Source organism: Nyctibius grandis, chromosome 1 (assembly GCF_013368605.1).
Source record: "Nyctibius grandis isolate bNycGra1 chromosome 1, bNycGra1.pri, whole genome shotgun sequence".
Taxonomy (NCBI): domain Eukaryota; kingdom Metazoa; phylum Chordata; class Aves; order Nyctibiiformes; family Nyctibiidae; genus Nyctibius; species Nyctibius grandis.
In genome coordinates this window covers 55,544,043-55,568,191 of record NC_090658.1, presented here as the reverse complement: position 1 = coordinate 55,568,191, position 24,149 = coordinate 55,544,043, and the positions used below count along the sequence as shown (strand labels likewise).

The 24,149-nt window shown below is 36.7% G+C and overlaps 1 protein-coding gene across 1 annotated transcript in view; it reads left to right on the top strand.

Moving 5' to 3' along the window:
* Window positions 1–24,149, top strand: part of ADGB (androglobin) — a 129,602-nt gene that overhangs the window by 59,273 nt on the left and 46,180 nt on the right. Inside the window, 8 exon segments of the mRNA XM_068409340.1 lie at window positions 2,889–2,901; window positions 9,358–9,526; window positions 11,465–11,528; window positions 13,383–13,485; window positions 14,495–14,636; window positions 17,334–17,448; window positions 18,943–19,110; window positions 20,380–20,518. Coding sequence (XP_068265441.1) covers window positions 2,889–2,901; window positions 9,358–9,526; window positions 11,465–11,528; window positions 13,383–13,485; window positions 14,495–14,636; window positions 17,334–17,448; window positions 18,943–19,110; window positions 20,380–20,518 — 913 coding nt within the window.

Genomic DNA, 24,149 nt, shown 5'->3' with positions numbered 1-24,149 from the left:
ATTTCACCCCAGGGGGATGGGAGGCCTCCTGGTCTACCTCAACACTAGAGCGTTGCCCCAGTGGTGCAAGCCCAGCTACTACCCCATCCCCCTTCGAATCTAGTTTAAAGCTCTCTGAATGAGCCCTGCTAATTCCTGTCCCAGAACCCTTTTGCCCCTACGACATAAACCTTTCCCATGTATCACTGTCACGCCTGGTGTCTTATAAAACCAGCCATTATCAAAGAAGCCAAAGCCCTGCCTGTAGCACCAGTCTCGTAGCCAGGCGTTAATAGAGAGAACCCTACTATTCCATCCCACGTCATCACCTGAAAATGGAAGGAGGGAGGAGAAAACAACTTGTGCCCCAGACTCTTTCGCCAACCGTCCTAGGGCCTTGTAGTCTTTTTTCATCCCCTTCAGACTACGGGATGCAGCTTCTTCCCCACCTGTCTGGAAGATCAGCAGGGGGTAGTAGTCTGTGGCCTTCACCAGGTTGGGGAGTTGCCTGGTGATATCCCTGATTCGGGCTCCAGGCAGGCTGCAGACCTCCCTGTGATGGGGGTCAGCTCTGCATATTGGGCCCTCAGATCCCTTTAGGAAGGAGTCTCCAACCACTAAAACTCTTCTCTTCTTCCTTGTAGAGGAGGTAGCTATACGCCTGTCAGGTTTTTCTGACTGTGGTGGGACCTCTGATATAGGTTGCCTCTCCACCACATCCCCATTGGACCGGCTGTATTCCACTAGGGCTTCATATCTATTGCTCAGAGGCACCTGTGGAGGCAAGGCAGGCAAGGAGGGCACTCGCCTTTTGCCACGGCCATAGACTTGCCTCCTCTCACTCCTCTCCTCTAGGTTATCGTTTTCCACCTGAGAGGGGCAGAGTACAGGGGTCCCTCGATCCTGGGAGCTCTCCGGCAGGTGCTCCCATTTTTGTTGCAGGGAAGGCAGAGCCTGGCTCCACCAGTCTATCTCCATTTCAGCCTCCCGAATGCTCCTAAGCCTTTCTACTTTGGCTTGAAGCCTTTCAACCTGGCTTTGCAGCTGTGCCTCTCGGCCGAGCAGATCATCTACCTGCTCACAGCGCACACAGCCCCCTGACACCACAGAGACAGTGTAGCATTCCCTGCAGCCTGCAACCTACACCATCACCTCCTTCTGTGGGAGCTCTGTCTGGGTTCCCACATCCATTTTGGTCTTCTTCCACCGGGTAGATACCATTTTTCTTCCACTGAACTGGGAAATACCTGTTGGTAACACCCCTGGTTCACAGCTCCTTGGCACCTTCCTCGCCTTGTGCACTGGGAGGGAGTCAGTGCCCTCCCCAACGAGCTGCAAACAACTGCAGCCTCTCCTGCCCTGGGACACACCCAGTCACTGCTGACTCACACAATCACAGCTGAGTCTCCCTCTCCCTTCTAGCCAGGGACTAGTCCCTGCCCTCCAAGAGACTTTTTATCACCCGATAACAGGGGGTGGAGCGTTTAAATCGCTTAAATCGCCCGCGGTGCCTCTGGCTACGCCCCCTCCTCTCCTGATTCGTTGCCGGGAACCTCTGGATCCAAGTCCGGGGTCAGGAGGAAGCAGCTCGGGGCTGATGCTCGCAGGGGGCTCAGGGGGGGCCCAGAGTACGAAAAACCGCCTGGTTAAGCCCGATGTCGCCCTCGCCCCCTCACTAACTTCAAGTCGCTGCCGCCACTTTCGCTGCTGCCGCCGCTGTCAGCTGTTTGTTCGAGATGTTGTCACTGTGTGTGTCGAGATGTTGGCCAACTCAATGCTATCAGTTTCAGCATGGGTATATATGAGGAGTTTGGGTGGGGGGAAGGATGACAAATCTTGTTAAAGGGAGACCTGGGACAAAAAGAAGCTTACCAATTTGTTTGCAATAGCCTTTTTAGGCTTTAATATTTATCTTTGCAAAGGCAGGGCTAGTCCAGTTAACCCATTAATAGTACCACATTCAAATATGAAATAAGCTGGGAACTGTGGAATCTCTTTCTCCTGCTCCCCCTCCCTTGTAAAAAAAAAAAAAAAAAAAAAAGGAAGAAGAAAAAAAGTGCAAGTGAGACCTGTGCAGTCTATGAGTCTATGTCATATTGCAGGTAAGAGGGCGGTTCAGAAGGAAGGATGGCTAGGTATGCAATTTTAACAGTATCAAAGATTTTAATCCCTCAAAGAAATTGACCCTGTCTTTGCAAATTTAATCAGTAGACTTTCTGAAAGGCTGGCTGACTTGATTTCATCTTTAAATGTAAGGGGATATTGCATTTATATCAGTTCAGCAGCTCTAGTTTGGAAATGGCATTGACCAGTATAAAGTTGTTTGCCAAAAACATTAAAAAAGAGCAGGCTACTTTGTATTTATGCAGCTGATGACAGAAAACAAAAGAAGCTGTAGCAATCAGGCATGCTGTTTCCGATGACAGTTGTGTACACTTGCACAGCAAGCAATGTTTGTTGGAAAAGGAGCCCTCCGTATACTTTGCAAGAATGGAAAATTAGAAAAGAACAGAACTGGCTCGAGAAGAAGACTAATTAGATCTTAGAATAGAACTTATTTTATTGTCAAAGAACAGTAATATCAAAGAACATTTTTTTAATAGCAGAGAAGTAGGCATGTGGAACAGCTTTTATCTTAGACTCCAGATCACATATACCTCTCTAGAAAAACATCGGTCTGTCTATTGGTGATGTATATGTAGGTATTATGGTGAATTCTATTATTTCTATTTTTCCTTTAAAAAAATATACTACAATGATATAGTTTGTTTCTCCATCTCAGGAAGGACTGCCGCAAAACCAAGTATTTTCTGTAAAAAAAAAATGCAAGATTATAATCACCATTCTTGGGTTTGTTTTTTTTTTCCACCATATAGGAGACCACCCTCTTTTGGCAGCAAAATGCAAAGAGACCCAGTAAAGGTAAGTGTGTTTGAAGTTTATATTCAGATTTCTGCTGTTCCCATATTGTTTGGCCTCAATGTTAATCGTTATGTACAAATATCAACAGTCTTGCTTATTTATGGGTGTTGTTTTTACAGGAAAAGATTTTGAAGAACTGGTAATAGTATTACCTAGAGTAGAATCTTCAGATTGGTATTAAAAAATCCCTAATTTACGAGAACATTTTGAAAAAATAACTTTTCTTATAAATTACTCTCCAGTAAAATATGCTGCATTTTGTACACAGCTCTTTTTCTAATCACTCTAAATTATACTTTTTTTTTTCTGAAATAAAAGGCAAGAAAAAAGGACAACTTCCATTTTAACAAATGTTACTTTTTTAATGTGTTTGAGATTAGTATTTGAAGAGTATTCAAACTGAGTCATTTTTTCAAAATGAGTATTTCTTTGTTTAAGTGAATGTTTTAAGGGTTTCAACAGGAGAAGTTAGTAAGAGCCTTCTTTTTAAAAGTGACCAGATTTGCTTGATGCACCTCTCCTAAAACTGACTGCTAGGAAACACCTTTCCTTTTACCAGAGTTCTGAAAGTGAATCTCAGAGCAGAAGAATGTATGAAATACGTGAATAGGATTCATGCTTTATTTACACCATGATTCATACATGTGACACTCATCTTGGTTTTGGTTTTCAATTCTTCAGTCCATGTAGAAGCCTGTGCAATGCACCTTTTGATTTTTAAGCATTTCTGAAGGTTGATTCTCATGGGGGGAAAAGGCATAGAATGCCATTTGTTAAAACATTTCTATTTTTATGTTATTCTCTGTAAATATCTCTGATACTCTCTTCTAAAAGTTGAGAAATACAATAAATATCCTCTCAGTTAAAGCATGTGCACAACTTCCTAACTTCTACAGTAATTAAACCTAGTTATTTTACCCAAGATGTTTAGATATTTTCAGTTTTTAACATTATCTTCATTCTGGAAAAGTGCAATCTATCAACCATCTCTAGTAACCCTCAAATACAGTAATAGAAGGTGTAAAGGTTATAAAGCGGGGGGGGACCCCAGCCAAAAACCTGGGTCATACTAAAAGTATGATGAAGAGTGAGAATACATTTATGATTTTTTTAAACATCTTGAAACAAATGTAAATCACACTTCTCCAAAACCTATACTAATAAATAGATTTTAAACAAATTTGGTAAACATATGTTCAGTACTGGCAAAGGATGTAATTTTGAGGTTATACTTTTAAGAACTGATAATGATTTCAGGTACTATAATGCTTGAATGTCTTTTCTTATGATTTCTTATTTTTATTAGTATCATTCCAGTAAAAAAAGAACCAAACCAGAAGAAACTCACAGTATCAAATGCTACAAGTTAATGAGCTGGAAATATATCCTTCAATTATTCTCTCACAGCTCAATGCCAAAACCTAATAGAAATACAGTAGTTTGCAGCAGATGACTCTTTACGCCTGCCATGAGTATGTTGGGATCTTGGAGTATTTTTGTAGCTGTCACTATTAATTGATTCTGAAGTTACTGTATGTCAATAGCCAGATTGCCATCTTTTCTGATGCCCCCTCCCTGGAAGTGTTCAAGGCCAGGTTGGGTGGGGCTTTGAGCAACCTGGTCTAGTGGAAGGTGTCCCTGCCTATGGCAGGGTGGTTGGAACTAGATGATCTTTAAGGTCCCTTCCAACCCAAACCATTCCATGATTCTATGAAATGTCGACTCAAGAAATGCCCATTGAAGAAAAGCTCCCATAGCACAATGAAGGAAAAGGACGAAGTCGACATTTCCATCCTCTGGCCTATAATACTAATAATTCACATTACTACTGTAACAAAATCCTTTGTACTCAGGTTCTCTTCACAATCTCCAGGCCATCTCAACCCATCTGTTGTCATTTCTCTATGCAAAATCCATTTATCCCAACTTTACATAGAAAACGGTATTAATCATTACAGGATTCAAAGACTGGAGCTCTATGCTCCTATTAGGTGGTACAGGTATGATTGCTTTTCTTTAAATAATACAATTTCTTTTAATGTCTTAATTAATTATGAACAAAAACCACCTTCAAAAAATTCTTTTTAAAAGAAAAAAAAAATCATTGGGAAAGGAGGCTTAGTAATGTAGCTTGGTTTAATGAGTTGCATTGTGCCATGCACTGTGGGTTAGGAGGGTTACTTTGTATTATTATTACTTCAAAACGATTCATTATGAGTCTTTCAACTCCACAGAATATCTGAGACCATGAATCGTGAACCAAAACTGAGAGAAACAGGGAAATCTTTTAAGAAGTGTTTTATTTATGAATGTGGGGGTTTTAATATACTTTTTAACATGGCTAAAAATTGCTCCAATTTTTCAAAGTATGTGAATGAGAATTCAATAACTTTATCTCTTCAGACTTGGGTTACAGGTCATTAGACAGTTAAATATATGAATAGTCTAATGTCAGGAAAGCTCTTTCTGTTCACTTGATGCAGATTTGAAACACATTCCTACTGAGAACCGTGATATTTTGCAAATAAACTCACATATATAAAGAAATCCTTTCCTGAATAAATAATTGCTTTCAGTATTTCAGCCTTTTGGTTTAGAAATATCTGTCCTTTTATGTTTGTTCAAAAAAAAATAGTTTAAAATATTCTCATTAAACTACTTAGGCTGTTAAAGTCCATTGAAATTTTGCGCCATTGAGGTTCACCAAATGCAATGAAATTTTTTTGTAAAAGCATAGTGCATCACTGTCTTTCTCTAGAATGTCAGAGTAGGAAATCATAGCTTTGCACATCCACCCAAACTAAAAATTTGTCCTAAAACATATAATTATACTTACTTGCGCTTTATTGTAAAATGAAATTCATACATTTACTCTTACTCTGTCTGTGTTGTTGTTACAATAAAGCACTCTAGATCAAGTGCTTTTCTATGACTTCCAGTTGCTTTTGATGCAGTTAATGGATATGATGGAAGTTGTTTGTAGTATCACATTATTCCCATGCTTATCTGTTGTCTCATAGAAATCTTGCTGTTCCATTATTTGTCCAGAGACATAATGAAACTAAAATACAAGCTGAAAGTGACAAAACCAGAAAGTGAAATTTCAAATAAGTGTGCTGGAATTAAGTATGACATTACTGTACAGTGTATACAGGATATATTGAAGTGGTACACAGTAAGGCGGAAAATTTCTTTGATCATGTGGACAATCTTTGTATTTTCCATAAAAGTAGCTAGAATTTGACATTCTGTTAAAGTGGACCTGAAATTGATAGGTTGGTTGCCTCCAGCTTTGCAGCATTATGTAGCACTTTTTTTCATAAAGAAAATGCAATTCGGTTTAAGGCAGAGCATGTATGATACTTCTGTTTCTTTGTGTGATTTTTTTTCATCAAAAAATCTCCCCACTCCAAAAAAAAAAACCAAAACAACCCAAACTCTAAAATAGTCTGACATGTTCTACCTGGATAAAGTTATTTTGTCTTTCAATTTATCTACCCATTTGCCTGCATTTGAAATTTGGTTTATTGGCGTTGAACTAAATAATCTGTAGTTGGTTAGATCACTTTTCATATTTTCTTTAAAACATTTGCTAATCTTCAAACTCATGGTAGAAAACCTACATTTCAAGTTCTCTTAAGTACCATTTTGTGGATTGGAGATTTCCTGTGCCATTATCTCTATGCTCTGTTATGGAAATTAACTACAACCTTCATATTCAGTGTCTTATGTTCTTGCAATTTCTGCTGTAAACGGGAGATTTCTGGGTTTGTACCTCTATTCCAATAAGCCAGCCTGTTTATCCCTTCTTACTGAAAACTGAGACAGGGGACTCATTTCAATTTTGAACCATTTTGAACATTTTCTTTACAAGGTAGTATCTTCTTGTGCTTTTTCATTTACTTGGCTAGCAAACGTTTTAATTTGCTTATTCATGTGTTCTCCTAAAGAGCTAGCTCATGACTATAAAGGGCCAGATACAAAGCGTCCAGATACTGAATGAATGTTAGCACCCAAAACTGTAGTCAGTTTGATGAGGGGCTTGATTTCCATTTAAGCATCTCAATAAAGAGCCAGTGCTTGAAAAATGATGAGCACTTACCAAAAGCAATGACAGCATTTGATGCTAAACTCTCTTAAAAGGTGTCTTCTCACTTTCTTAAGAACATTACTCTTTCTAATAATTTGGGGGGTTTCATGCAATATAGTATTTTCTTGCCATATAAAGAGGGATTTTTGTTATAAACTCTGCTAATCTGTGTTTATTTGCTACTCTTTTTTCACTTTTGGATTAATTATTCTAGTTTGTATGCTGCTGTGCTCTTAGTTATTGATCTGGTTTTATTTGTCTTCTATTTTTTGTTACAATGCATGTTTTGCTATTACTTCTGTACTTGAATGTTTTCCCTTATTCATCAAGTTACTTTTTTTCTCTTGGGCTTGATTGTAACATTAATCTTCGTTGCTTGAGTTCTAAGTAGCATAAAATTCTTGAATTCAAATATGCTGTTCCCTTTTCTGAAGCTCCCTGCAGTGTTTAACTTTATAATAAGCTCATATTATATCCTTGTGTATTTGATTAGGATTTGCATTTGTTCAAGGAATTAATTATATTATAATTACGGACAATTATTTGCTGCAGTTATCTTCCATATGTCAGTTTTAAAATACTATTTTATACTGAACACCTCTTAAGATTTGCTTCAAATTTATTTATCATTTTAGTCCATAAATTACATCTTCATTATATCACCCAGTGTTTGCAATTACTCATAGCTGGAAATGGCACTTCTTCCATACAAGGTAAATGATAGTTAGCAGTTTGATTTACTTTTTTCTTATATTTGTATCAGGAAGCTCTGAACAGCAATGTCTTTGGACTGCATAGATCGAAAAGGATAAAATACGTTTTTTTATGACATTCTCACAAGATTCTCATTATATCTTCAAAAAGAAGTGGGGAAACCTCAGCCATTTTGTTGACACCATTTTTGCTTTCCTTTAGCTGCACTGCAAGAGCTATCTTCCCTCTGACCCCGGTCTGCATACATAATGAACAGAAAGGTTTATGTATTGACTTTTAAATAAGGTGGAGCATATCTTGTATGTGAAGGCTGCAGAGATCTACTGACCCTATTGATCCTGAAGAAGGTCTATTGATAATATTCTAGTACTCATGTTCCAAATGAACAAAGAGGAGCAACATTGAGCCACAGGAAGATGACATGGGGCATAGTTCTGCTTTGGTGACCCCTTCGTCATACTCTCTGTGATATGCACATTTGTAAGCCAAACACTGTAGTTATTTCACTGGAGGCCTAAAACCTATGTTAACATAAATCTAAGATAAAGCCTAGATTTTACAGCTTTCAGGTAGTTTTTCCATAGCGTAAGGAAGAGAAAAAGGTCTTTGGTGCATTTCCTTACATTACATTTCTTTCAGTTCTTGAAAAATAGTTGAAAACTATTTAGAGCCACCTACACCTTATAAACTCATTAGTTATCCAGCACATCACTATGTGTCTTGCTGATCATGAAGTATTACAAAGCACATTTAAATATAAATAATGTATTTTTCTAATTAGCTTTCTCATTTGTTATACCTTACCTGTTTGGATATTGCCTCATCTTTTTCCTTAGCAAACACTCTGAATTAATAGCTGTTCATGTTTGAGCTGTTCTCTTCTACTGTTCTCAGCTGTTCTGAGCTATTCTTAAAACTTCTTTTTTGGGCCCGATTAAACATCTTCAATAACTATTCATATGAATCTCACAGAGTAAAGGCAGAGAAGGTGACATTATAACACAACTTAAAAAGTTATTAAACGATTGCCAAATGTGTCTACGTGACATTTCTGTGTTGATATTTTGGTATGAGTCTGATGGTAGTTCTGATTTTCCTACAGGAAAATTCATATAATGTAGTTCAAATCTATTTCTGTTTACAAGCAGTTAGACTGATCTGTGTGAGTAGCACAGATCACAGGGGATACTATGTAAGTTCCAGAGGCAAGGATAGGTCTTAGTGTCCTCCACAATTCTGTGTATTTTTTATCTTCCATGGGTTATAAAAATTTTATCATACTGCCCTATCAGCTTTTCACTGAAAATGACCATTGGACAAGGGGTTGTATTTTTCTTTTATATGTATGCAGAATTCATATGTGAGTTCACCTAACATGCTTATATTAAAGGTTCTAGTGCACAGTTCAGTATGTGATAGCATATTGAGACAGAGTACTTAAGCAGCTGCAGATGTAAGCAACGTATCTATACAGAGTTGTTTCAGTCACCTTTTGAGCTTTTTAGGTTAGTGTTTTAGTTTTTATTTTTAAACTCTGAGATGTATGGAAAATATCCTGGTAATTTTAGGGTAATTTTTCAAAATAAGAATGATACTACTTTAATGTGCATGTGGCCACTGTATTGAATCTGTGTGTTTTCTTATCTCTGCAGAAGAATTACATCATAATACCAGTTTTGATGCAAAACAAATGTCAGAAATGGCTGATACTAGTATGAACAGCCAGACAGGGGATAAATCAAAGGAAGAAATCGAGTCAGAAAGGACTTCTGTTTCCAGGGAAACCTGGATTAGCTTTGAAGACTTCTGTGTTTGTTTCCAGTAAGGAACAGAGGTTTTGGGTTTTATTCCATAAAATATACAGTATGACAATGGTACAATGTGAAACGTGACTATATAAAAACTGTATCTTCTCAACAGATCTTTGTGTAACTATCCTACCTTTCAGGGTAGTCCCAAGGCTACTCTTCAGACCAGACTTCCTGTCCCTGTTGACAGTGAGTCTCTAGGTGCAGCCTCACGCTGTATCTTGGGTATGTCCTCCAGAGTACAGTGGAGAACGCAACCACCAGCTTCATAAAGCATATGTCAGACTGAAATGTGGGTGGAAGATGGTAGGTCATGGAGCATGCAGCCATTAGGGTGCTCATATACCTGACCCATCACCCACTGGGCAGACAGTCTGCATCTCAACAACACAATTCTAAGGCAAAAAAAGTTGTTGAAATCTTCTGTTGCCATCAGCATAGCTCAGCTTGGTCAATTACGTACTTTCTTTCTGTTCCTTTTCATTATAATTCCAAGGCATTTATACATCTTCAAACATAAAAAAAGCTAGTGTAATTGTAGTGTAATATCTTCAGGTTCTGTCTTTAAGATTCAAGAAGCCTGGTACAATGTAAATCCTTTAGACAATCTAACATTGCTGAGGGGAGTAATTTTATCAGAGACAATTCACCCAGGTTTTTTTCATTTGAATTTGTAACCGAGATTTCTTTGTGAAACTTTTATTTTCATAAATGAGTGTTTTCTTGAGCAGATATTAAAACTCTGCTTCTTCTCTGAGGGAGAATGTATAACTTTCATACCAGCAGCGCTACAGGAACTTAAGGAATAAAAGATCATAGATCACTTTAGACCTTGTTAAGGTTTGGCTGGCTAAATTTAGGAAGCCCCAGGTCCAGAAAGATATGACCTTCAGAAAACATCACAAGCAAAATAATTTCCTTTCAAAGTCCTGCTCACAGTGTCATATAGGGAGAATGTAAAATCTGAACTTGTTAACCAAACATTAAAGTACTGTTGACCTTTTGTAGACCACTGTAATATTAATAAATGTGTAGAGCATTTGTCAGTTTCTTATTCCTGTCCCTAAATGGGTGAGAGTTTACTTATTTTCACAGTGAACTGATAAAGTAGCTGTTGACAAAGCATCTTGATTGACCTTTGAAGAATTTATCACTCAGAAGAAATTAGGCAGCTAAGATTTTCAGTTTACCATTCAGTTCTGTTGAAAGATTTCCTTGTGTGACATGCCTACATCTCAGATATAGTGAAAATAAGATGACTGTTCAGAGTTCTTAGCAGCTTGAGAAATGAGGAAAATTTTAGTCATTGTAGGAATTGATATGTCAGCAATGGATCAGGATCCCTGTGAAGTTTCTGAGTAATCAAAATAACTTTTTTTATGTAGAACACTGGACTTCGCATCTGATTCCATCCTCAATTAAAGCTGAAGTCATTTGTGTTGCCCTTGGTTAAATTAAGGTCAGAAAAATTGTTGTCAGAAACTGAGTAGCTTTCTGAAGGTGTGCAAACACTATAGAATTGAAAAAACACATTAATAAAATATCTAAAATAGTTCTTTCTTACAGTGATACTTTGTAGATAACTTTATTACAGTAATTTTCATGTAGACATGGAAGTTTTAGAGTAATATTAGCTTATTACCATTTATAAGTTCAAATTGGACAAATTAGTGGCCAGACCTCCAATGGAAAACTGTAGAAGTGCAGCAAAGGTAGAAATTAATGTCAGCTGCTTTCTCTGGAGATGAATTGTGTTCACCTTTTATGAAACTAGAAGTGTTGAACCTTTTTTGAGAAATAGTTGGGAGTCTGATTTATGAAAGTAAAAGTAAAATTAGTATTACGAAAGTAAAATAAGTATCTTATGCTATGAAATACACATTTACCCAAAGTATATAATTTATACTAAGATGATTTTCCTACATGTATTTTTATTTTATTTTCTCCCTAGAAACCTCTATGTTTTCCACAAGCCACATACATATACTTATAACTATCAGAAGACAGATTTTAAGGTATATGAGTGTACTGAGTTTTTATGTGCTTTTTTTTTTTAATCTTTGTCAAAGTCTGACATAATTAGATAATACATATATCCTAAATGAAATTGGTAGAATCACAGAATCATAGAATGTTAGGGGTTGGAAGGGACCTCTGGAGATCATCGAGTCCAACCCCCCTGCCAGAGCAGGACCAATCTAGGGCAGGTTACACAGGAACGCATCCAGACAGGTCTTGAAAGTCTCCAGAGAAGGAGACTCCACAACCTCTCTGGGGAGCTTGTTCCAGTGCTCTGTAACACTTACGGTGAAGAAGTTCTTCCTCATGTTGAGGTTGAACTTCCTGTGCTCTAGCTTGCAGATCACATAGAACTGCTATCACTCAAAAAATAATAATGCGTTAAGATTACTATAGTCAATACAAAGATAATGTTTGCTAGCAAAAATCCAGAATTATTTCACTGTGTTTAACAAGAAAAAAACGTTATGGAATGCTATTGCACAATAATAAAAAAATAGAGTAGGTAAATCATGAAAGTTGGTGGTGAGAGTATATATTACAGTGAATCAGATCTCCATGCTCTCTTTATCTTGACTTAAATCTGCCTTATAAAAATTCAGAGACTAAATTAAATTTAATGATGATTCAGCTGCAGAATCTGCCCTTCAGTTCTCCTTCATCCCAAATCAGAAGCTTGTATAGCGTAGCCCTCCATTTTCCCTTTACATGCTAAGTCCTTTAGCATTTTACAAGATTCTGTTGCAGGAATTAGTTACACTGAAATTACAGTATTTCTTTAAACCTGCCATTACTTCATGTTATCAGAAGGTTATTCAGCATGCCTGAATATCTTGTTCCAGCTCTAGTTTTATACTGTAACTGAAGTGTAATTGTACAGTAGTGAAATGTAAACTCCATGCATGAACATTATGTAAAATCCTGTACCAAGAGGTTTAACTACATGGATTATGCTTCATAATTGTAGTATACCTGCAATTTCACACCTCTCTGTATTTGTAATCATATCACAAGAAATTTTCCCAATCCCTGCACAATATACTTTCACAAGCCATAGTCAGCATCGAGACTTTGCAAGCCTGTGTGCTACTGTGCCGAAAAACTAACCCTTTGCTGTAAAACCATTCTATTTTTTTTACATTGATACATGAGGTGTTTACACTAATAGGTGAATTAATAATAGTATTGGTATTCCAGGATTAAATACAAAAAATGTATTGATATGACTCTGGAGAATGTAGGAAGACATATTAAAACAGTTCTGAAGCAAAGCAGCTCATTCACCTTCAGATTTTGAAAAATTTCTAGGAACAGTAGAATCATTCTATAGTTTCTAATATTGGCATAGGAATTATGTATTAAAGTTGAGAGTGAAAAATGCTGCCTCCATATATTTTTGTAGAAAAAAACATAATGAGGCAGAATCAGTCATGTGTTACAAATTAAAAGAGTGCTTATTTCTTTCAAACTTACTGTAATTAATTTGAATCAGAAAGTTGCAGAACAAAACAAAATTTTTGGTCTCACATTGAAAGTCATTTGGCAAGTAGAACTACTAAATTGAGGTACATATGAAGAAAATCTTATAAAAGTAGATATATTCTAATTCAAGAAACTTTTCTGTTTCCTTTTATCTCTTAATTGAACATTGTGGTTTATATATGCAGCATGAGGCTCTGGGGTTAAATGACATGTCTGAAATTTCGAAGAAATTGTGACAGTTAATTACTTACTTCTCATACCATATCTAGGGTCACAATATCCGAAATCTTAGTCATACTTTGTATAAGCCCAGGTGGACAGCATTCAATGAAAATGGAAGATGAACAAATGTCTGTTTTTCTATGCAGTGTACTGATGACCGAGTCTTGTATTACTTACTTGTGGACAGTCTGATGCCCATTGAAATCCTAGTTAGCTTTTCTGCTTTAGTACTCTGGCATGATACTGGAGGTAAGGTCAACACAGAAAAGTACATATTGATGTGTTTTCCTGTACTTGAATACATCTCTGCTGTTGTTTTTGGATGTGGTGTATTTTGGCACATTTTGAGAGTTTAACATTAAATAGACAAATTGATTCTGGGAAATACACTAAGATTCAAGTAATACTTTCTTGTTATTTCGTAGTGATGATGAATATTTTCTTGAAAGGATCTCTTCCTTTACTGTTTATTATGATTTGCTGCAAGCTTTTCATCAATATATTTCTGGTATGGATTTCCTTGTGTTTCTTAGGGTTTTTTTTCCTACAAATTCCACTCTTGCAAGCTACTTTATGCCTTAGCTGATCAAAATGCAGTAAGATCAGCAACATGACCAAAGTTTATTTTTGAAGTGATTTTTAAACTCGTGCACTATAAGCTCTTAAGTATATTTACAGCTGGCTTATTTCAAGATCCAACAGCTTGGATTGTTTAAATAAAAATCACTTGTATTTTATGGAAGTTATAGAATGGCATTCAGAAGAGCTAATGCATGTTACGACAATCAGCTTATATTAATCAGACATTTAAACATTGGATACGGACATAATTTTAGTGCATCTAGAGTAGAGTAGGTAGAACCAAAAGAAAGCTTAAAAAAACCGAACTGACCATCCGGTTAAAATAATTAAACTATAATATAAATATAAGCTTTGTATGGCTGCTTGCTTCCTTTGCATGTGGACAGAATGGATTTTTATGGGGTTTTAGAGCAGCCTTAAGCAACTTAGAAGATGTCTGCTTTACACATCCTCCTAACACATTCTATTAACTTATTTACTAGTAAATATTACAAATAAGCCATATTCTGTACCACCTACACATTTTAAATGACAGGCTCTTTTCTCTGAATTATTAAAGCCTAAATGAAGACTTCAATGACTGTGAAATAGATACAGATTCTGAATAAGTGTATTTGTCTTAATTTTACTGTTATTATCCCCCACAATTGTGGGGTGTTTTTCTTTCTTATTCTAGATACTAAACGAGAGTGTTCTAGTATTTCAAAGGGTGTGCTAATGATTGAACATTTCTCTTGGAAATGTCTGACTCCTGGAGAACTTGTGTTAAAGATGCATACATCTGCAATCAAAGCAACTGTGTTAAAACTTCCTGTTGGGTATGTATGAGGCTTCATTTCTGTCCCGACACTTTAGTCTTAAGGCTTAGAATCATAGAATCATAAATCATTTAGGTTGGAAAAGATCTTTAAGATCAGCGAGTCCAACCCTTAACCTAGCACTGTCAAGTCCACCACTAAACCATGTCCCTGAGCACCACATCTGCATGTCTTTTGAGTACCTCCAGCAATGGTGTCACAACCACATCCCTGGGCAGCCTGTTCCAATGCTTGACAACCCTTTCAGTGAAGAAAGTTTTCCTAATATCCAATCTAAACCTCCCCTGGCACAACTTGAGTCTGTTTCCTCTTGTACTATGACTTCTTACCTGGGAGAAGAGACCAACACCCACATTGCTACAACCTCTTTCAGGTAGTTGTGGAGAGTGATAAGGTCTCCCCTGAGCCTCCTTCTCTCCAGGCTAAACAACCCCAGGTTCCCTCAGCCTCTCCTCATAAGACTTGTGCTCTAGACCCTTCACCAGCTTCATTGCCCTTCTTTGGACTCTCTCCAGCACCTCAATGTCTTTCTTGTAGTGAGGGGCCCAAAACTGAACACAGTATTTGAGGTGTGGCCTCACTAGTGCTGAGTACAGGGGGACAATTGCTCCCCTAGTCCTGCTGGCTTGAGACGATCTTTTACGTTACACAGTAACTAAGAGTTTCTTTCCTAAACCATAAGTGTTTGGAATATCAAACTGATTGTTAGCTAGGATTTGGTAAGACTGCAAAATGGCTATGAATTTAAAATAATTGCCAAAACCTTTATAAAGATTTTGAATTATTTACTCTTATTTAGGAACATTTAGCAAGAAAAATCTCAGTAATTTTCTAAAAAATAAACTCGAACACAAATTTCTACTTAAAACTGTTTCTAACTGCAATGATTTTGAGATATTTCCTGGAGTACCAACAAAAATTAAAGAATTAGGACTTTTAGTGGAACTGTAAAAGAATGGCAATATCATAGACAGTTTCATAGTTTTTCCTGAAACAGGATTTATGAAACAACAGGAGAAATTTTGAGGTTATCCATGAAGCCTTGCATATCTTACTTCACACTTACATAGTGCTTAATGTGATTTATTTCTCTTTATATGTAACTCTAGATATTCTGTGTAGAGCATTGCTTGATTGTTGAAATAAATAAATAGATAAAAGGCAAGAGCCTTTGGTATTTGTTAGTTTCTGAAAATGCTTCCAGTGAAACAAGAAAGATGACATCTTCATACCTTGCCATAAGCATAAAGTTGCTGACTAATTCATTGTGGTCTTCTACTTTTCCAAAATTAGAGAATCACCAGTTTAATCTCAAAGAGATGAGACAAAATGTATTTTTGAAAAAAATCAAGTAAGGTTTCAAATAAATAGTCATAGAAAGAAAATACCGCAATACTAGCCCATTGATATTAAAACAAAGATCTTTAATAGTGCCTTCTATTTGTTTTGATTCAAACTAAAAATTGAAAAGTTATTATTGTGTTTATACATTAGCTCTGCCACCACATTCTTAGTGTAGTTCCCCAAAGTTGCATATCTCTTTCCTGTAGGGAAGCCAAAAATGTATCTTTTTGCATCTGCAAATTTCAAAGCTACCAGAGATACAGGCAGCTCAAACTGATAAGCATCTCACCTTTGATTCTCTCTACTCCAGGCAGAGCCAGGAGGCTGTCAGGGAAGTTTAATTTACAGCAAGAGTGTCAGACAAATGGGCTTATTGACCTCTCCCATTTCATTCCAAATGAGAAATTACTTGCTAAGCCAGGAAGGTACTTTCTTCCCTCTGTCTGTTGGGGGCCAGGAGGCATTTCAAATTTCACGCACAAGAAGATGCAATAAGAAAGCACAAGTGTGTGGGGGGGTGTAACTCTCCTTTCTTAGTCTCACTGCTGGATCTCTGGTTAACAATTTGAAGCTGTGGCCTGGATGAACTTCTCCAGCTAAATGCCATTGTAACAATGATATAAGACAATTAAGCTTCACCATTTGATATCAGCAAGCTCCTAAAGAATTTCAGTGGCACTGCAGGACATTGTTGACTGGAGAGAAGAGCATGAATCCCCTGTATTGTAAAACTATAGTTAGGAATAGTTTCTTTTATGATTGGAATCTGTTATATGATACAATCAGGCAAACAAGAATGAGCTGAGTGTATCCCAATAAGACATACTGATTTTCTGTTGTTTGCCACCTTAGGAGGTTACAGTTTAGTGGTTTGCCCCGTAGTTGCTTCATAAAAAGCTCACTCTGTAGTGTTCATCTAGCCTGACACAATTATACATAGATTTTTTCTGGTTTTGTCAATGCAAACATGGAAATTATGATCTAAGTAATGTATGACTAGAACACTTTGCTTCCTCTCTAAGCTTTCTAGAGCAAATATGTTTTTAAGTGTAACTAACTATAATCCTGACTAACAAACTTTGGGTTTGTATCCATCTGAAATAGTGAAACTACCTATTTTGCCAAAGAAAACCAAAATAAAATAAAAATAAAATAATAGTGACTTCTCTGATTTCACCTACTGCCTATGGTGGGAGGTTCTTGAGAAGCAAGGAGTTAGAAATGCAGGATTTGTAGAGCCAGGATATCTAAGAATGGATTTATTTTTTACCAAATGTATGAAAGGAAAAGCTTAAGAATTGATGTGATTTAAAAAAAGAAAAAGTGTTGTGTTTTTTTTTTTCTTGAATGTAGGCGACACATATTGCTCTTCACAGTAAGTTCTCCCATAGGGCACCATATTCATCTGTGTAGCATGGTGCCATGTGTCTTTGGAGAAGAGGATACTGTGATGCCAGGTCTTGAAAAGGTACGCATAACCAGAATTAGTGAAGCATTGTGATAGAAGTGTTTCTGACTATTATTCAGTTTTAAAATGAAGTACTATTGGATCTTCATTTAGAGTTATTATATTTAATAGTATCCTATTAATTTCAATATGAAATGGATGAATGCGTAAAAGAAATGTGTTTTACAGCACAACAGGCACTGAGATGGATATTGCAATGGTTGTCTTACATAATTATGTCAGTAAGCATTGGGTAGTATTGTGGTTTACATAGAACAGCAGCATAAAATGGAATATTAAAAATACTCTTGTTGAAATACATATGTTGGAGGTAGTGTAAGCTCTCTTTTTGAGGCACGTGATAAAAGTGATAAAAGACATGTAGAGATATTAGTTAATATTCAAAAATACCTGCCTAGGAAAATAAACTGTCACATCAGTAAAGTTTGTTTTGTCTCATGAGATCACATATTACTTACTGGGTCCCAGAGTAGCTCTTATACTGAAAATGAACAATTGATTCAAGCAACTTTTCATAGCTGAGATAAGAGGCCCAGGGGAGTAATTGTTGCAGCTTTCGTTCTTTGTTGCCTACAGTCCAGACAGATATCACTGCCATCCATATTTTCAAGACTTTTTGGCAAGCAGTAGGCCCAAATATTTGTCATGGGTACTGGGGGAAGGAAGGGTAGCTCCTAGAGCACAGTTGTGCCAAAATATTTTGAAAGGTGAATGTAACAGCAAATTTATATAGCGGTGTAGATTCAGGGTCCTAGTAATAGGACATTAAAGCAGCTTATGCAAATTTATTACATTTATTGTAGCAAAGAAGTTTAAATATAAGAAGATGAGCCATTAAAAATGTCTTGCGGCTGTACTAACCCCTTGTCTTCAGATTGTGGATGAAAAGCTATTCCTTATGAAGAAAATAAAGCAGAATTATATCCTGGAGTCTTCTCTGCACTTTTTTTTGAAGACAGCAATTTCTCTGCAGAGTGTAATTTGCAGGAAAGCGTCCACATTCTTGCACAGAAAACCTGATGAAGATTAATGATGCTTTAGGCAGCAGATATTTGGATGTTGTTTTCAGCAGGACACAAATACTCATCTGTCCTTTTATAATAGAAGAGATGCTGTGCATTTCAGCTAACAGAAGTCTTACTGTCACTGCAGTAGAAAGTCTCTATGTGAATCTTATATTTGATTAAATGTTCTAGGACTAATGATACAGGAAAAATAAAATCTATAGCAGGCAGCATAACATATATCTGTTAAGGTGTTGTAACATTTTTATTTCAATAGCTAAAATCAGTGAAAATTTTGTATGCTTTTGAATACCAAAGACCTAATTGATTTTACAGTTTATAAAATTAATAGCAATTGCTTGACTTAGGAAAAGTTTTGTACTTCAGCACAGAAAAAACAGCTTATATGCTGTCACAGCCTAGAATGAAAACAAAAGAAATTCTTAAAGCGATGTTTCTAACAATGCTTGTTCTTCTTCTCTCTCTCTAGGAGAGCTACCGGTTTATAGAACAGGCTGCAGCTATCCTGAAAGCTGTTGGAAATGTGATAAATAATTTCAGCAGTAAGCCTGAACTTTCTACAGCTTTGAAAGAGTTGGAACTAACTCACTGTCCTCCCGGCCTCCACAGTACTGGAATGGCTGAAGAACACTTCAAGGTGAACAAAATATTTTAATAAACATGTATCTAAAGGCTACAGAAGCTGGATAATAGCTGGATAATAGGAGGTGGCACCACAAGGAAAAGTAGGAATATATTGATGGGCAAGAGGGGAAGATTTGGTGTCCTACTTATATGACTAAACTGATGGCTCTATTTTTATCCTCTTCAAATGAATGACTGTGCTTTTAAAAAGGACCTCCTGAGTGCTCCAAATGTGGCATTCGTTATTAAGTGTAAGCCCAAATGACACAGCTTGCAACTGTGTACTATAATTATCTTCTTTTAATATGAACAAATTTTAATATGCACAGAGTCGCACATTCCAAATTTGAGTCTCTAATTTTGTCAGTTTAGTTTAGCACACTTTGGGGCATAAAGCATCAGCTTTTTTATTTTATGACTTAATTTTGGATTTAAAAGTTGCTACCTGAAATGCAGAAAAGCCAAAATGGTTCCTTTCTGTGCCTAATGTTGATGGCACAGGAAAACATTATTATGGCTTACATTACGGAAGACAGTAATGAGTTTTTTTCACTCATAGTATTTCTGCGTTGTTTTTCTTTGTTTTTGAAACTGCATCATTCTTATTCAACTTTTCTGCTTTGTGTATATGCTAAATTAAAAAGTGCAGAGAAGACCCCAGGATATAATTCTGCTTTATTTTCTTCATAAGGAATAGCTTTTCATTCACAATCTGAAGACAAGGGGACAGTACAGGCGCAAGACATTTTTAATGTCTAGGATAAAAATAGAGCCATCAGTTTAGTCATATAAGTAGGACACCAAATCTTCCCCTCTTGCCCATCAATATATTCCTACTTTTCCTTGTGGTGCCACCTCCTAATTCAGTAAGCATGCCCATTTGGTGGTTGGTCTCTGTTCTGAAACCTCTAATTAGAATGCCAGTTGTCATGATGGTGATTATAATGTGTTCTTCTGTCATCTGGTATGAGACTATCAACTCACATCCCATGAACTACTAAGATATTTTGGGGTGATAAAAACTTATGCTGTAGAATCAGTCTTATATTTCATAAGCCAAGCATGAAACAGGTTTTCTCTTGATTGTTGGCTTGAAGCATTGTAGTCCTACAGTTGGGACTAATTTTCAGATACTATACTTGTTAGAGGAAGTTACAGACTTCATTTTTATGTGAAAAAAAGAAAAGAGCGAAAGAGTTTTTGAAACAATAATGAGAAGCAATATAAATCAGCTTTTAAAAATGAACCATTCTTTGAATGCTTTTCCTCTTTTTGATTCTAGGTTTTCAATAGTGCATTTTGGCATTTGATCAAATATGTATTAGGCAAGAAGGCTCCTTACAGCTATAAATTTGCCTTCAGGTCCTTCACTTTGGATTTTAAAGACACTGAGGTTTCTGAGGATGACACTGTGTCTTCAGGTACTGTATTGGTACTGCTAATCACTTCAAATATATCTGCGTATTCTTATTTTCAAGGAAGCCAGCTCTTCACTAATCTTGTGTTTTCTTGCCTAAGTAAGCATGGTTCATTTCTTATGAGATGCCTGACCTTCTACTGTTGGCAGCACGTCTGACACACATCTCAGAATAGAAGTGATCTTTTTCTTTGTTCCAGAAAGTCTGTTCATGTTTTGTTAATTTATAAAATTTATAAAATTGCCGTTTGTCTTCCTTGACTTGCATTTGTCAGTATTGACAAGTATTAATAAGCATCTACAGTTGCTATTTTTTCCCTGATGTACTGCAGATCATGGCTCTTGTTCAAATTACCAGCTGAAAAGTCCTTAAATGCGTATATTGTTCACAGAATGAGAGTGAAGGAAGACTCAAGTTAGTACCTTCATTGGAAGTTCAACTATTTCTTGGTGATGGGTTGAGGTTTTTTTGTTTGGGGGGGGGGGCGGGGGTGTGGTATTTTGGGTTTTGTTTGTTTACTTCCTTGCTTGCTTGCTTGTTTTTTAAGCCTATTACTTGGCAACTTATCGTGTTGGCTGGCTAGTTAGCTGGCTAGTCACACACATGTAGTGGGGAACTAGCTACAGCACCATCCACCTCTTCTCCAGCCTGTGATTAGGGTATGCTGTATACCTGAAGGTACTGTGGGAGGAGCCATTGGAAGGCAAACGGATTTATTACAAGCAGGGATAATTCTCTTCCTGCAGGTTCTTTGCCTCATTTTGTATGCAGACTGGAGGCATAAGTGGTTAGAATTCAGTTTGCCTGGCAACCAAATATATGGCTCTTTCTTTTACACTTTAAGAGACTTATTTTGCAGTCTATGTAGCTTTAAAATCTATTAATATTAATATTTAATTTATTAATAGAAGCTTTATGTACATGGTTTCATATTATGACAGAAAAAGATTTTATCTGAAAAGTTGTCAGGAAGATACATCATCACCATTTGAAGGCCATTCTTTCCGGGTGACTTAGCTTTTCCTTCTGCTATTATGAACTTACAGTATAATCAAAATTATGCTAACTTCCTTTCATTAGTCAGTTTATTTTGGAAAATCAGTCATTAAAATTCACACAAATATCTTCACTGACAAAATGATGTAATACTCTTGTTAAAAAAGCACATACACTTGTCTCTCACTCTTTAATGGGGACTCTCCTCCAAACCTTCTCTCTTCTGAAGGTTATTCTTCTGTGACACATCAGAGACAAAGGATCAGCCAGAATGACTGAATAACTCATTGTATTTTTCACAGAATTATATCCTATGGTAAGAGTATAAGTTATCAGGGTCAGCATATTGGCATTTGTAACACCACTTGAAGTCAACGCCACCTGTCACATTTTTCAAGATGATTGTGCTACTGATTTCTGTATTCCCAAAAAAAACCTTAAATATTTGCCAGCAATAGAAGAGAAGACATTTCTTAATTAGATCTGAGTAATTAGCACAGTTGACAGGTTGTAGCAAAGACCTCATATATATGACCATATCTTTTTAGCAAAGACCATATATCTATATTACTGAATTATGAGATCCACTGTGGCAGAATATTTTTCAAGATTTAGGGGGAGAATCAAAAAAGTTAAATAAATGTATGGAGGAGGAAAATTCTGTTTCAGTTTGATTTCCTCCAGTTACCAATTTATCTTTTTAATTTAGTTGCTTTTCCAGACTTAAATTACAAAAGATGCTATTGGTCTGGAAAGTGTATTGTTTCCTTTTGGCTTTACTGACCTTGGATATACATTTTGCCCTGCTGAACAAAGGTTGCACTAGAATAAATGCATGCTTTGGTTCAGGTTCCATCCCAGAACCCTAAAGTGGAGACAGCTGCATTCAAAAAAGCATAAAGCAAGCAAACTGTCAGGAAAAAAAAGAGAGGTAGATAGCAGGAAAAAAGAGGTGAGAAATGCATTGTAGGAAGGCCTAGAAGGACTAGCATCACCTGATTTGCCTGGCCCACATTTGTTACTGCTGCATTGTCAGGTTAGTTCCTTGGATCTTGTCAAGGCTTGAGTTATAACCCGTTGAAACCTAACAGTCATCAGTGTAAACTACTGTAACAGAGGAATGAAATCTTTTTGTTGTCTTTGTCTGAGAGTAGAGCAGGTCAAATCTGAGCTTTTTTTGAAATACCACCTCGATTTTATGTTAGCATATTTGTTTTGCACTGTGTGCTGAATTAATCTCAAGATGTACCGAGGGCAAGGATATTATGATGTACTGCAGTTAGCAGTCATGCCTGGTAAGGTTTCTGAGAAGCCATCTTGAAAATGATCTAGTGACATTTATTTGTCTGCCAAATACCATCCATCCCCATGGAGCAATTAGCACAGGAGCACACAAGAAACAAGTGAAGACCATGCCATGTGAACATATGACAAAAAGATGGAAGTTCCTGAAGCTGGCATGTGCTTTTCTATGGCCTTTTGGGAAGAGAGTAGATAAAGGGACCCTGTAGAACTTTGGGCAGTCATGAGATGCTGAATTTACAGAGGTGTGTGATACTTCTTGGGAAAGGAAGCATATCAGGATGATCCAACACAAAATGAGGGGAGATGGTCTTGACAGCTCAATGCTGCTGGCCTGCTCTCTGTTGCACATTTCCTCCGCTTACCTTGTCCTGTTTTCATTGGGCCCAATAGTGAGCCAACTCAGTTCATGAACACACTAGAAGTCTGTGGCACTGATTTCCAAGCCTAGGGACTCAGATGCTTGACAGTCATTTAGACACAATTCAAAAGGTACATTTCTTTCTCATGGATAAATTCCAACATTCAAGTTGGAAGTAAAGTGCCTTTTGTGTGCAGTTCTGTTAAAACCTTCTGGTCTGAAATTTTATCTTGACTAGAAGTCAAGCTGTTAGCTATAAGCTTAGCTTATCTGTGTAAACTGTATTTGAGAAGTCCTGTTCCTGCCCTGTTCTCTTCCAGAACAAACTTCTCTTCCCTCCAGAAGCATAGGTTAAGAGCAATGATCATACAGTTGTGCTGTGTGACTGGAGAGATAATTCTGGACATTTGTTTCTTTTTGCATTTTGTTTGGATTTGAACTTGAGTTCTAGTAAAGGGTGAGGAAAAGTTCACTATTATTTGGATGAATATGTAAAGTGCCTCTTCAGTACGTGCAAAATAGACCTTTTTCAAAAAAAAGCATTATGTTACATTGCCTACAGTAGATGCGTCCACACTGTTACGAGAAAACTGCAACTGATTTCATGGTGAAAAAAGTCTTGCTAAGCTGCTTTGAGAACTTCAGTTTTATTATTAGCAGGGTATCTTCTAATTAACAAGTAAAGCATGTGAGAAATTTTTGATGAATCGGTTTTCAATCATAATGTCAAACATGAAGCATCCACTAGATAATATTGATTTAAAGCATTTCACAGTAACATACTTCTCTGTTTATAAGACAAAATAAGAAAGAAGCATTAAGACAAAAAAGCCTTTGAAGATCAGAATATTATTTTGATTTCATTATTTTGACTTGTATGTTACAAAGAAAAATATTTTTTGTTCTTACGCCATTGTATTTAAAAAGTTAGAACGAAAAAAAAAAGAAATTAAATCTTTAGGAATATATAATTGC